Genomic DNA, 15,251 nt, shown 5'->3' with positions numbered 1-15,251 from the left:
CACTAAGTGCTTGCCTGTAGCTTTACCAGGTCAGTGGCTCAGAGCTGTATTGCCACTGCTTTCAATGCTATGGCACCCTCTCCTCCCCTCAYGACTTCAGGCAGCATCAACATCTCAACAGTAAAACTCACTAGCGACAAAGATGCAAGGAGCTTTTGGTACCAGTTCTGCAGTAACTGATGAAAAACCCAAGGGAAGATACAAAATAATGAAAAACACTTTGATGCTTTTATAGACATGAATTAGATAACTAACACATTTAAAGAGAATCCTTTTATTTACTTTTAAAAACACATATTTGAAGTTTGCAATTTGAAGTTTGCTCTGCCAGAGCACAGGGGCCCTCAGACACCCAGCCCTTAACCGAGACAGCACTTTGGTATACCACAGACTTCTGGATGGATTCAATATTGAGAAAAAATACTTATTTTAAACAGTAACAAAAGCAAAGTGCCTGGGGTGGGGATTTTTTGGCAAAATCCTGAGAATTCTGGGCGAGATGCCGCTGGCAGCTGCTGTCTCACATCCTGGTTTCACACTGGAGCTGTGCAAGGTGTTGGCGCTGCCCCCCACGGGGACAACGCAGCTCCCACATCAGGACCTGGGCTCAGGCCCTGTGCCAGGCACTCAGCACCACCCCCCAGGCATCCCGTGCTCTGCTCCACAGGGGAGAGCCCTGCCCAACCAAAACCTGCTCCAAAACAGCCCGCACCTTCCTGGGCAAGGGCCACATGCAGCTGGACCAGGTCCATGGGAAAGTAGTCCCTAACACACTCTAGTCAAGCAAACATGGTGTCATACATTATCGAATCATTTTAAAAGTTAAAATATTTTATTGCTGTTCTTTGTAGAAATGCACTTAACTTACACTGTCTGTTCTCCTTCTTTATTTGGCTGTTGCAGTATAGGCATAAAAAAGGTTGCATTTACCCAKTTGTTCAGTGACATAATACCTTTTCCTTTGCTTCACTCTTGATAGTCTCCTAAGCTTTGCTGGCCAACAGCCTCAAAACTCTTATATAAATACTGTAAATGTCTCCATAGGTTGCAGCATTATAACAAAAGATCTACCGAAGTAGACAAAATGTTCGATATTCTTGGTTGGTTTTTTTTTGTATTTTAAAAATATACCTAAATTTGAGATAATCTTAACAGAGTAACAATTAAAATAAGAAAATAGTACAGTGCGTTGACTAAAGGAATATTCTGCTCTCCTTCAAGCCAATATTCCCTTTTGTATGTTGAAGTGATTCAGCAATTACTTAGGAACTTTTACCTACATACAATAATTTAGTAAAATGATAATTAAACAAGGCAGATACTTACTACTATTCTTCTGTCTGCAATTCACAGCTCATGCGAATAAAATCGCAATAAATATTTAAAAAATAGTTTCTTTTTCTGTTTTTTTCTTTTTTTTTTTTTCTGTAAGGCATCTCTGAGTATTACAAAGTTTTTGTACAACCAAAAAATAAGATTGCTTTTTTTTTCCATGTTCTCCAAGTACTTCTGTACCTCAACAGTAAATAAGAGGATTGCAGGTTTGATGAGGAGGGATGGGCTGACAGGGCAGATARGGGGTAGGGGCTGGCAAGAAGACCACAGGGGATGGAAGCGGACCGCAAAGTGTGCAAGAATCCGTAGTTTTCCTGTAGAACAGTGCAGTCACTTCATGGACATCTTCGTGACAAAAATCTGTCCAGATTGAAAAGAAACCTTACCAAAGTCCTTTCTCACAAGCACAGTCAGACTGCAAGGGTTTGGGCTTGCCCTTAACACTATAAATAGCTTAGGTATTGATACGCACCTAAACAGAGAGGTCAAAAGAGGGTTTTTTTTTTCTCCTTTTTTTTTTTTTTTTGTACTTTTTTTCTCCTTTTGCCATAATAGTCGCATCCTTCCAGGGTGGAAGATTGTCCTGTCTTCACTGCATGCGGTCAGGCTGCAGCTGCTGGGGCTGGTACTGAACGAAAGCGGTGGCGGGCGCCGCGGGGTTGCCGGCCGTCAGGGGAGGTTGCACTGCGCCCGTGTAGCCGTATCCCACAAAGCCGGCAGCGGGAGAGGCAGCGTAGGGGTACTGGTCGTAGGCAGCGGTGGTGTACTGGGAGTAGGCTTGGCTTGCCGTGGTGTAGTCGATGTAGGGAGACGTGATGGACTGCACGGGGGTCGGGATCACCACGCTGGGCTGGATGATAGCTTGAGGGTAAACATAGTGCGGCGTGAGCCTGCGGAGGCAAAGACAGAGCGTGAGCAAGGCCGCTGCCGCCCAGCCCGCTCCCCTGCCCTGAATGCAGCCGTGATGGCTGGGGAAGCGACGGCGCTCACGGTGCTGCCCTCCCTCAAGGGCTGCCAGCTACAGTGGGCGGAAAGGAGAGCAAAACAGCCCTAAAACCCAAGGTTGAAAGCAGTGCAAGGCTGCGAGCCCTCCAGGACAGCTCCCAGCCCCGTGTCCTCTCCCTCATGCTCTAGTGTGGTCCCTGCGTGTCTTCATCTCCCACTGCTCAGTGCTGGTCTCAAAACAAGCCCCAGACAGTCGCAATGCAGCGAGCCTCCTCRCCGAGCCTTTCTGGCCTGGGTACACCCTGCCTGGCTCACTCAGCGCTGCCTCCTGCATCTGCCTCATCATGCAGGCAATGCTTCCCACACTGCCTCTTTCCACACATCTCCCACCATGTGCAAGTTCTCCTGGGTCCCCGCAGGAAAAAAAATCATCTTTAAAGCCATGGAGAGGGCCCGACAGCTCCTCCAAGGCCAGCCCTGTCCCATCCTGGCACCAGAAACATGAGGAGCCTGGTGTGCACGTCCCATCAAGGCAGCACACGTGGAGGGACAGCCAGCACCTCCAGGGAATAACCACAGACTTCCCAGCTGTTATCACTCACTACACATTTTAAGCTGGTGTTTCCATAACACTGGCTGTTTAGGGCAGTGCTACAGGGTGTTTGTTGTAAAACACGAGATATTAATTCTTCCCCTCCGAGGACTATTCCTTGGCGGCTACTGTGTCAACAGCCCCCAGGCAGGCGGCACTCRGCAGCCGCTCGCGAGGCCGCTGACCTTTAGGGCCGCCTCTCAGCAGCAACGTGAATGTCTCTGGGGCGACAGGGAGCACGGGGACACGCAGAGACAGCAGCTCCCTCTGCACAGGGATCCAACATCCCTCCCTTTGATCTGCCCTCCACTTGCTTGTGCACCCAGAGCTTTGAGAATGCAGATTTACAGCCCCAGCCAGGCCGCCCTCAACCCTTTCAACTTGGGCTCTAAGGTGCCTCCTTTAAACAGCCCATCTGCCCCAGCCTTGAGGCAGCTGGGCTTGTGCACAGGATTTTGTAGGGCCACAGTCAACTAAAATCCATGCACCTAAGGATCCCGCAGATGRTTAATGCAGGGTTACCTGCTAACTCGCTAGAAACTGCTAATGAAGAGGAGAAAGAGAAAAAATGGCAGCAAAATGAGAGGTCTGGATTTTTTAGAGGCTACAGAAAGTCAGACCTCCAACAAGGGCCAAAAGCTACAGAAACATTAAGTTTAACTCTGTTCGCACAAAAGTACGAACTGTATCTGCATGCACAGCTCCCGATAGCAGGGAACTCCTCTGTGTCCCGGCTTGACAGATCTGGGGCTTGTTTAAGAAATGACTGGTGACAGTCTGCACACCCCAAGCAGCATGCGAGCCCYGCAATATCAGTGCCACGTGCACCAGAAAAATGTGTGCTTGAGAAGGTCCCTTTGCCCAGCTACTTGCTAAACTGCATAGTGCAACAGCAGTAACCAAAATATCTCCTCAGGAAAGCCTCATTCCACCTCTATTTATTTTGGTAATAAATAAATAACAACAACAAAAAAAGATCAAGATAAAACTTTGTGAAGAGTTTGTGCAGACCCAAATATCTTTCAGATTTGTGTGTGCATTTGTGTGATAGCACATTTTCAACCGTGACCACTTTTAAAAGCCTCCTACGGGCTTTTCACAAGGCACAGGCTCATGCGTGCCTAAGCTGCTTTTTAAAGCAGAGCTCAGCTGCTCATGAAAAGGATATCTTGCCCACTCGTCCATCTGATCGCCAGAGTTAGAAACATGAGACGATTCCCTGGACAACTCAACAGGAGGATCAAGTGCTCTGCTGCTGTATGGAGACTCCTAATCAGGAGCTGGAAAGTTCACTGGGTTTCCTACCTCCACCTGAACCCGGAGCTTGGCTGTCCTAGTCTTAGCCACTGCCTATAACGTGCTGGGATCTGTGTGGGTCTGCGGACACTGGCGGGGTGCTAGTTCCCTCCATCCAGCTGTTATGAGTCTGTCTCCATTTGCTCTCCAGGCAGTGCCGGGTGGTTTAAACCAATCTGTAAGCAGGAGCCAAGGAGAAAGGCTTCCTGCAAACAAGTGTGCGTTTGAACAGAGCTGCCCATTGTTTCCCCTCTCAGATCCACACTTTGATCTTTCTTAAGGCAGTTCTGAATATGACAGCACTACTGCTAATCCTTGTCCATCTGGTAACTGCTGTCTTGGAAATCCAGGTCCTTGGATAAATGGGGCTGCCCCGCATCAGCACCCGGGACAGCAAGAGGACACTGAGCACCAGCTTCTCTTGATTGGAAGAGCATCTCCAAAGCTCACAGTCATCCTAGGCTTCGTGCACAGAGAGGGACCTCATGGCCCTTCATCTCCAAATAGCCAGTGCTCAAAATCACTGTTTGACTAACAAGAACAAAATGAGGTGTCAAGTTTGCTGCATCGTTTTGTGGTTTAGTTCTGATCTAAATTAAGACCACCTCAGCTGAATCAGAGCATGAGATTATGTGCAAGATCAGACCTAGGGCTCGCAATGTCTGACACACTGTCACCAGCTTGCAGCACAACAAGCCTCTAACAAAGGGCTGACCCCAATCCAAACCCAGCAGCTCCTTACGCTTGTTCTTTTTTTTTTTTTTTTAATGTTGTTTCCCTTTTGTTTAAATAATGCACAGCTACAGCATTGCCTTCCAAAGCTGTCGGTCGTGCAAAGGCTGCCCAGAGGCTCCCATGCAACTTGGAGCAGGCAAACGTGGGAGGAAGCGGCCGCGTGGCTCCCGGGAAGGGCCACGTGGCTCCCGGGAAGGGCCAGCAGCAGCGTGGGCAGCTCGTGGCCGTGCCCGGGGTTGCACTCACAACTCGGCCCCCAGAAACGCTGCAGGTTCATCTTGCTCTCAACTACACAGCTCCTCCATTACAGCTCCCCAGAGGTGCTCCGAAGAGCCAGCAAATCTGCAGCATCCTCAACTGCTTCCTTTCAGCGAGGAAAAATTCTCTCTTCAAACCCACTTTGAATAAAAAACACTCAACTAAAATTCTTGTACTCCCTTTCCAAAAATAAATTCCAACCCAAAACATATATAATAAATGCATGTCAAGTACCATATTTCACTGCACTGCAAAATCATACTCTGCAACTCCACATTCTGCTTCTGTTTAGAAGGGAAGGCTCTTTTGGTTTCTGAGTTTTTAATAATTTAGCTAGGAATTTTAATCAGGATATTATGCAGTTTGGACTTCTGAATTAGCGGAACAGATGGTAACTCCTTTATCAATCAAAACAAAACATACAACCCAAGATAAGGTCAACTTTGATTACTAGCAGCTACAAAGAAAACATGAAACCAGTGCAGTATGATGAAGTTATCTGCTGGCTACATTTAGCCTCCACAGAAAAGTCCTGCAACGTTTTCTCCATTATTTTTAAGATCTTTCAAAAAAAAAAAAAAAAGGTTCCTCTTGTATGTTTTCTTTTTCCAAAAAAAGAAGAAAAGAATACATCAGTCTAATCTTAATTAGACCAAGACATATTTGAGTTTTAAGGGGTCTTTCCCTTCCTCCCTTTGCCTCCATTTCTCACCAGGGGCTCTGCAAGCCAGAAGAGAACTTCATCGAGGACACACAACGTGATTATCAAACACCAACCAAGGGATCAGCGATCCTCACCGCACATCAAAGCCATCCCGTGAGCAGCAGACACAGGAGATGCTCTCGGCACTGCAATTACTCAATGCACAAAACCAAACCTAAGCTTAATGCAGCGGTGCCGGCAGGAGGGACTTGGGAGGGCCGTGGTGGAAAGGGGCAGCGACCCGGCCCGCGACGCTAACCCGCGCTCCTCACCACGTAGCACGAGGCCATGCTCGTCCCGGCAGCCAAAATTGAAAGACACCAAACAAAAGACRTAGTTACAGAGCTGTTGGCACCAGAGAGGCAGACTCGGGTTCTGCTTTTACTGTGCAAAATAACTATTATTTAGCAGTGCATTTTCAGTGCAGCCCTCGGTGGAGGCCTTTGGATGCTGGGTGAAGCTGGCGGCGGGGAGCGCGTCTGGCTCCCCCCGAGCTGCAGGTTCTCGAGGAGAACTGGAAGCAGCGAGGGCTGCGTTTGCGAGCAGCCTCCTGCAAAGCTGCGCTGCCTGGGTGTCCACACGGCACGAGCAGGGCTGCAGGAGCGAGGGTTCTGGGTCTCGGGGGGCTGTTGGGTAGCTGCATCCCAGAGGGCAGCTAAGAGCAAAGGACAAACGTGAGGTGGCCAAGTGCTTCCCGAACGGCAAGGACGAGGAAGGTGCTTGASGCACTCGCCTGTGCTGGCCACTAGCAGCTCTCTTTCCAAGAACCATCATCTCAGAGACACTTTATATATGTGAGTATCTTAGTTGAGGTTTACACAGGGCTGCATTTTGGCTGCACTTGCTAGTCCTTCCAGTTGCCCTCATCCCACAGAAATTCCTGTGCCGAGAGCCTGGGTAACTCCCGCACATGGCATAGGTCACATGAGGCTGGAGATTCCCATCCCTCAAGCTCTCCCGGATACCTCAGCCATCATTTTTGCTGTTTCTGGAGAGGTAGGAAACTGCTTCCTTTGCTGCAATCCTCTGTCACAAATCTCACAATACCTGAAAAATGGGAAGGAGGCAGCAGTGCGTGGGCCTTCCTGCAAGGAAGAAAGGGCTGCCCTGTGCCCAGGAGCACAGCGAGGCACCAACCTACCCACTCTGCCGTGGCAGAAAGCAGGAGCTCTTGACAACATCAAAGTCARCACTGCAGGGCCATCACCATGACCAGTCTCTTAAATTTAAAAGAGAATAAAGCAGCAGAGCCCTTTGTGTCTGCGAGGGACAGCGTCAACTCCAGCATTCGACCCTCGGAATTTGGCCTCCATGGCCACTTAGAGCTGATGTGTTAACTGCTGCAGGGACACCCGCACTGCTACGAAACGTGCTGGCAGCACTGACACGTAGCAGAGCTCACTGGACTCCACACAGGAGAGGATGCCAGGCAGACCGCGCTGAGCATTTTAGTTGGAAGGTGGTACTGCACAGCGAGCTGAGCACAGCTATGATGGCAATACAGAAAACACCTCCTGTGGGGAAGTAAAACCTCCAGCCACAGCACAGCTAACAGACTTAAAGATGCATTTGGAAGCRGATTCCGGAGTTTAATTGCATCTGACAGCAGCTGCCAGGGGAACCGCACCACAGCAGCACTGAGTAAAGCAGCAGCAGGTTCATAAACCCTGTATTGTATTTGCATTAATGCCACATTAGCGTTGTGTTCAGTCACCTCCTGCCATAACTTACAGCCTAAGAACATAATTCCCAAAGGATGCTCCCAAGCCAGCATGCATTCACCTCAGCAGGGCCACCTGAAAGCTTTAAATAAGCCTGGGGAGAGAAGGGTTGTTTGCARCCTTGGTAATATGCATCCCAGGCCAAGTCACAGCACCAGGCTGCCCAGCAGCAACGGTGAGAAATCCAAGTCCTTGACCTCAAGTCCAAACATAACAGAAGGACTACAGGCTGCAGCAGAGCACATCTGCAACAAGGACTTCTGTGTGGGGAGGAGATTATATGGGGCTTGCTCGCTAACAATTTGGTGGAGACAGGACATTAGTCCTGCCCACACCACTCCATGGTTCCTGAGCATTTACTGCCATGGGCTGGAGTTGAACATTGACAATGCAAACTTCTGAATCTTGCATTTCCCTATTAAAGCTGATTAAAATATGCACTGAAATGTTAATGACAACTGCATCACCAGCCAGCCACTTCAGTCAGCTAGAAACACGACGTGGGTGAACTCCACAACTCCCATGTGGGCCACTATTAGTACTGGCCTATTACACCATGAAAACAACACAGCTAAACAAACACCCCCACCCTTAATTTCTCCTAATCTTAACTAATTTGCCTGTCTTCTACTCTTCCTTCTATGGCCTTTGGGGAAGATTTACACAGCTTGTGCAAGCAACTACTTGACCGGGTTTCCTGCTTCCCTTTTGAGATGAGGGCATCAAGGCACTGGTGGCAAACACGAAGGAMCAACCTGCTGTAAAAAAAACTGGCCCAGCTCAAGAGCAAATGCAAGCATCTAACAAAATTCAATGACAAACTCTACTAGTGGTTGAGCCTACCTTAACCACTGCCTGAGAAATATGACTGCCATCAGAAAGTAAAACAGCAATCCATGATCTCAAATCTATTTTAATTTTGGCAGGAGATAGAAAGCTTAGGGATGTGGAGGCACTACAGCAGCTGAGAATCTCTCACAGCCGAGCAATGCCATCACTTCAGTGCTAGAACATCTTGACTTCATGATGCGAAAAAGCAACTGCCTGAAGCAGGGGAAGGCACATCCCACAGAAACAAATAAAAAGAAAAATGCCACCTACACCTTCTCCCAGGAAGCAGCCTGGGTGGGAGGAAGAGGGGGGCAAGCCAGGGATGCGAGCACATCTTCTCACAAAGTTCTCCTCCTCCTCAGCTCAACCAGGGGACTGAGAGCAGCAGGCAGAGCTCTGCCACGGGTGAGCCAGGCTCCCACATTCACAGCTTTATCCTCTGCATCTCATTTCCTCCACACCCAAGGGAAAAGGGAGGAAAAGAAAAAGTCCCATACAAAGGCATGCTGGGCCAGACCAAAAATAGTTCTGGAGAAGCAGGCTGGAAAGGACTCAGGTAGCAAAGCTGCAGATAACATCTGCCTGAAACAAGAGCCACCTGGCACCAGGGAAGGAGCAACATGGAAGTTATCCACAACTAAAGGACAGAGCCCTCCCCTTCCAGTTCATCAGCACAACAACAGAAATGAACTGACAGAAAAACAGACCATATTCCACACCAGGGTATGACAGGAATTACAGACCGAATCCTTTGGTCTCAGTGCGAGAACCCCAGGGTATGAAACTYGCACTGTCAACACAGGAGGAGAACTGAGGCCTAAAACCCAGCAAGCCCCTGGAACGCTGCCTTTAATTAAGCTTTCCAGTTTTCTTCTGCAATTTGGAGACAATCAGAAGCTGCAGAAGTATCTTTAAAGCCTGCTCATATACCTGAGTAAATACATATTGACTATTTTCAACTTGCTTCACTATTTGAAACTAGGTTTCTCTTTACACGTGCTCCCCTCTGCTGATTTTAACCAAAATTTTCAGGATATTTATCAAAAACTTTCTAGTCTATGAAGCATTTTGAGGGAGACTGCTTTAAATATGTCAAAAGCAATGACATAGCTATTTGTAATCAAAAATACATTGATGAAACTGGTAATTTGTWACCCAAGAGAGAAACTTCGTTCAAGAACTTAGTGATCTCTGCTGCCAGTTGTGCCTTTCTCTCTCCCTACACCTTCCRACAGGATCACGCAGGCAGCTGTGGCCTCCAGAGCTGCTCTTCTTCCCGAGCGGAGCCGGTGGGAGCTCAGCCGAGGACAGAGCAGAGCAGAAGGGCAGGACGGCGGCAGGGGCAGCCGCGGCATCTCCAGAATGAGGAATAGGAGACACAGGTTTAACTCCGAGGTTCAAGACTTTTCATCTTTTGTGCTCATAGAATATATTTAGCTCTGTTATGTTGCTTGCTCCCGTCTGTGGGGCACATGTGCCTTCATCTAAGTCATATTTAGAAGTGACCCGGTGTCCTTGCTACTAAATTATCAGTGCAACAACTGTCTGGTTCCCTTGCTGGTGTCCCCAGCTCAGGGGTGGGCTGGTCAGAGCTGTATTTGCCATTCGAATTACTCAGGCTGAGTTTAATACAGCACAGTTATGGACCAGTATGTGCGCAGCAATGCAAAAAAAGAAGAGGTGATCAAGTGCAAGCAGGACAGCTCAGACACGTGCACAGATCTGCCGCAGTGGGATTAAAGTGGCACCAGCCCAAAATAGGAGAACTTCACATCTGCTGCTCCCCAGTGCGTTGCAACAGGGGACAAGGGAGAACTGGGCTCTCTGCTGCTACCGTGGCTGCTCTCGCCCTGGGCCTGCAGCCCGGCCTCAGCTCCGTGGCCCCGGCGGGCAGAGCGCGCTGGGTCCTGCTCACGGGCTCGGCAGGGCGAGGACAGCACGCCCCTTTTCCTAGCGTGACCACAGAAAAGATGAAAGTCGATTTCTTTTTATTTYTAGCCCAGTAGAGAAGTTTTAAGGATAAACAGCTGCGATGGGGGCTGGGGGRTGCCACAAAGAGGGACTTTCTTCACTTCGTAGCTGCTGCAGCAACTTTTATACCCAGATTTAACTGCTTCCGAGGCTGCCTGAGACCAAATGTAGAMCAGAACAAAGTGGCCCAGGGCCACCAGGCTTCATGGGTCCCCATCACCTGATAAACTCAGTGACAAACACAATGCTACTGTGCTGCCTAGTGACACTTCACACCCCTCGTACCAAAATAAGGAACTACACGAGGACAGTGGGACCCTGGAGCAGCGGCACTCAGCATGCACCTATGGAAAGGGCTGGGAAAGCCTCCTGCCATGGAAAGTGCCTTCCCCCAGCTCAGTCACTCACCCGGCCACTGGTAGATGTCCCACAGCGATAGCTGCACTGCGGGAATGCGCGTGCCCGGAGCCAACGGAGACGGGGAGCAGGGAATTCCCGGCGCCTGCACGGGCTTGTGCCCACTCAGAGCCCTTAGGAAAGGGGCAAGAGGCTGCCAAGCAGCCCTGCCACACCTCCATGTCATCCTGGTCTGCGTGGCTGCGTCTAGGAGCCTCACGGAGGTCTTGTATATCTCCCAGGGCTTCCTACGGGGACACTGCTGCACTTAACTGCCTCCCTGTCCCACGGTGATCGCAGAAGCGCAACCCCACGCTGCCAGAAACCAGGGACAAGAGCAGTAACATTCCTAGCTGCTGCCAGGCAAAGCCCAGCCCACTAGCTAAGCCTCAGGCCCAGCTTTGCTGCCACAGAGCCGGCTCCCGAGTCACCCTGCCACACACATCCTTTGCCTCACATTACTATTAACACCTCTGGTTACGACAAGCTAGAGACTACTTTTAAGGAGAGAACTACTCTTAAAAACAGGCTACAGACCCTGTGCCGGCTGTAGAGCACGTGCATCCCCTGCCAGGGCAGCAGGAGGAAGGAGAGAGGCTCTTTATGGTTTCTCTTTCTGTTCCGCATACCCCAGACAATATTTACAGCTGCCTTYGGGACTCTGGCACTGGGGGGGAAGCCTTCAGTTTATAAATAATCTTCACTGATGTTTGAGTGATTTTCATAGTTTCCATTCATTTTAAGTTTCACACAACCCTCTATTTTTGCAGCTTGATTGCTTGAATGCAATTGGGTTGCTGGGTTGCTCTTATTCAACTGTCTGGCAATTGACAAATTGTTCATTCCCTTCTTGCTTGCCAAGTCCTGTTCACGCACCTGGTACCCGTATCCCATGATAACCGTCTTCTAGAAGACCGGGACACAAACACTTTGCAGAGAATGGAACTGCAGGGGAGAGACCTTCACAATGCCTCCCACCAAGCGCAAAGCAGATGAATCCCAGAGTTTAAGTTGGGAAAGATCAGGATCCACTCCACGGGCAACAGCAAGCTGATCAAGCTTCCAAAGCAAGACAAATCATGAAAAAGCAAAAATTTCCTTCTCCATCCTCAAATCCCACAGACAGCCAAGGAAACTGTAGGCATGAGGGAAGGCAAGAGCAGAGCCTGGCAGGCTGGTACTCTGGCTGATGGCACTGGAGAGACAAAGTGAAGCTGMAGCCAAGCCCCAGTGCCCAACCGAGCTCCTTAGGCTCTGCTATGCAGCCAGAGCAGCCACGGTGCCCAGGCTAAGGGCTCCGTGTTTTGCCAAACCCACTTTTCCAGTGATTCTGCTCCAGCAATGATTGAATGCAATGACATTCTTGTTTACCGATGCTTGCAAATAATGATATATAATCCCCTCCCCTCCACCCCTTCAGCCTCCTGGTTCCTGTCTCTTGGCAACTGATAAATAATTTATAGTGCTCTCTACTGTATGTGCTAACTGCAGCTCTGCTGGTTTAATGATGAAACCAATGCCTAAGAACTGGAACAGTAACTGTCTAGATCACAGGGAACATGTAGTCAGTTGATCCCACACTCCTCTGTATACGAAACTAAAAGCAAACTGCTTAAAAAGAGAAACAACTTTTTTTTTCCTCCACGGCAGCAAAGCTGAAACTGCTGTGCAGRAAGGGCACAGGCAGGAGCAGCCAGTATCTGCTAGGGGAACAAGCACGAGCTAAGGTTTCTGCCTGCAGAAGGAGTTTAAATATTTCACTCTTATCTGGTGTTGTGGTTGAAAAACCTCTCAACATGCTGCTTTKATGATCAGCCTCTCTCGTGCATGGCCATGCCACCTGGGGAGCCTCCGGTGTCCCCATGTCGGAGGTGCCACTGCTGCCTCGCGCTGCAGCTCACGTGGGAGCAGAGCGGTCAGGCGGCAGCTTCTCCACCTGCACGAACGCAGCTCTCGCCCCACACCAACACTCTTCCTTTCACGACAGATGCTCCTTGGGTCTTTGCAACCGAGCCGGAGCCACTTAGGAAAASCAACATGTTTGAACCGTACACACGACACACGCACTGGGTGTGCACTATTGTGGCAACAGAGTCTCTTACATCCATAAACTCACTGGAACGAGATTACCCAGGCAGTTGGCAACTGCTGGCGTGAGGGCAGAGGAGTCAAAGTTTCTGTTTTCTTGTGAGTTTTTTTTTTTTCTTTAAGCTATGAACTGAGAACAGGGAAGGAATGAAATATTTCTGTTGACAAAGGCCAAAAATCCCATCTATTTATATTAGAGAGCCACACAAAAACCGCAACAGAGCAGTGCTCAAAAGCTTTTTAAAAAACGCACCTACTTTCTTAATGCTCTTAGAAAATAATAATAAAACCTCCCTATCAATATTCGCTTTCTGAAATGGTGTAAAAAAAGAACGGCATCAATCATTAAACAGTTAAATGAAGGCAGTATGACAGTCACTATTGTTCTCGCGAAGCACACTTGTCTTCTCCCGAGCAGCTGCCAGATCCTATTAGATGTATAAAAAGAGGACTTTTCTAACTGAGTAGGGATGGTATAAGCTATTGAAAACAGCAGACAAAAGCCCACTTTTGCAGGCTATTCAAGCCCTGTATAACATCTGTCCAAAATCAATTTTTGACCTAATGTTACTTTCATTAAGTAAAAGACTGCTTCCAATGCAACTTGTTTTCTAGAATAAAACCATACTCTAAACACTATTACGTGGGAAATGGCAGCGAGGAAGCAGAATATCTTATTCAAGAAACGTGAGAACAGTATTTGCTTAATTGTTTTGACACCTTAAGTCCTACAATAGGGAACATATTTTCCATTTAGATTTTTCCAAATTCTTGAAGCTGCCAAAAGAGCAAGCAAAGTATTAGGTTTATTATGACTAAGATTTACTGAGGATAAAGGAGGATCTTTGGGAATTATACAAAAGCTCACAAATACACAGGTCTTCTTAAATCTTCACAAGAAATAAAGCACTCTGAGCATTAATGGCAGCTGAGGAACTTCCTAATGAGGAAGTTGATTTACGAACTTGATTTCAAAGTGACCGCTAAGAAACATTTTCACTCACCCAAAGGGCCTCTGAATAAAAGCTGGATGTAGCTGCTGCACACCTATGGTAAAACCTGGAAAAGTGATCAGAAAACTATTATTAAAAAGAGGCAGACTGCAGCATGCAGCTTCTAATACGTGCGYGCTCAAGTACAGCTCAGACGGCAGGCGTGTGGCAGAGGAAACGCAGGCATGTGTGCAAATTGAGAGCCCCATACAGAAGCAGGCTGATTTTAATATGCATACRAGACACGCACAAAGACCAGATGGGAATTTAGACTGCAGAACACAGTTAAAACTGTTATCAAAACAGGCAGGGGACTATAATGGCTCATTTTGCATACTGCGGTCACTCAACTAAAGGGCAGCATGATTAAATGCATGTTAGCAGCAATTCCAATGTAACAAAAGGGAAGCATGGGGAACAGATTAGCTATTGTAGAAGCAGGCTTTAACTCCATCATAGGAATCCAGGCACATAATCCCAGTGTAACAGGTACAAGGARGAAGACACGGAAGCGAGATAACTGGACCACTGTGTCGCTCAGCAAGCGAAACAGTGCAGGATAAGCAGGGCTCATCAGATCAGATGAGCCCAGCTCAGTAACTCGCTTCCCCGTCCTGCGAGTTATTCTAATAGGGAGAGACGGGATCGCCGGGATGCCTCACCAGTTTGAATACTCCTTGGTTTTGCTCCCAAATAGGCCAGGTTCACGTTGGCTTTCCTGCCGTCAATGATGGGGTTGGGGTCTTTGCACGCGCGCTCAGCGGCGGCTCGGTCCGCCATGGTCACCTGCAACCAAGCACAGCTCTGTCTGTAGCAATCGCTCTTCCCAGAAAAAAAAATAAAGTAAAAGGGAAAAAAATGGGAAAAGGGGACTTTGTTTATTGCTTTATTTGGAAGCAGGGGCTACTTGCAGCTTCTTGCAAAGATGGAAAGGGTCCCAAAGGCTGGGCAAAAAAAAAAAAAGAGGTCTCCCCCCTACAAAGTTGTTGCGGGGTTTACACCGGGCATTCTCCCCTTGCCTCCCACCTCCCCTTCGGCTTCGTTTACGGCATTTCGGGGCACGCGCTATTGTTTGTGGAAGCAGCGGGTCCCGCGGCGGGGCCGCTCCCGGGGCCGCTCCCGCGGGCGCCCTTTGTGCGCGCCGCCCCGCGCCCCGCACTCACAAAACCATAGCCGCGGGATTTGCCCGTCTGCCGGTCCGTGATCACCACGGCCTCCTCGATGTCGCCGAACACCTCGAAGTACTTCCTGAGGGAGGAGTCCGTGGTGTGGTAGGGCAGCCCCCCGACGAAGATCTTGGTGAACGTGGTGTCCTTCTGCACCGTGTGCATGGTGCCCGCATCCACCCGCGCGCGCGCGGGGCCGCCGGCGGCGCCTCCCGCCCTGCG

The 15,251-nt window shown here is 49.0% G+C and overlaps 1 protein-coding gene across 1 annotated transcript; it reads right to left on the bottom strand.

Moving 5' to 3' along the window:
- Positions 1 to 781: 781 nt before the first annotated feature.
- On the bottom strand, positions 782 to 15,213 carry RBM38 (RNA binding motif protein 38). The gene is made up of 4 exons (XM_026042195.1): positions 15,027 to 15,213; positions 14,526 to 14,649; positions 13,876 to 13,930; positions 782 to 2,225 (listed from the first exon to the last, which is right to left on the bottom strand). The coding sequence occupies exons 1-4, from the start codon at positions 15,192 to 15,194 to the stop codon at positions 1,925 to 1,927; spliced, it is 648 nt and encodes a 215-aa protein (XP_025897980.1). The 5' UTR covers positions 15,195 to 15,213; the 3' UTR covers positions 782 to 1,924.
- Positions 15,214 to 15,251: the final 38 nt, after the last annotated feature.

The sequence above is a fragment of the Nothoprocta perdicaria genome, unplaced genomic scaffold (genome assembly GCF_003342845.1).
Source record: "Nothoprocta perdicaria isolate Ctin4 unplaced genomic scaffold, notPer1 scaffold_3, whole genome shotgun sequence".
In the NCBI taxonomy this organism is placed as follows: domain Eukaryota; kingdom Metazoa; phylum Chordata; class Aves; order Tinamiformes; family Tinamidae; genus Nothoprocta; species Nothoprocta perdicaria.
Note: the sequence above shows the minus strand (reverse complement) of the source record. Positions and strands in the feature narration are given on the sequence as shown.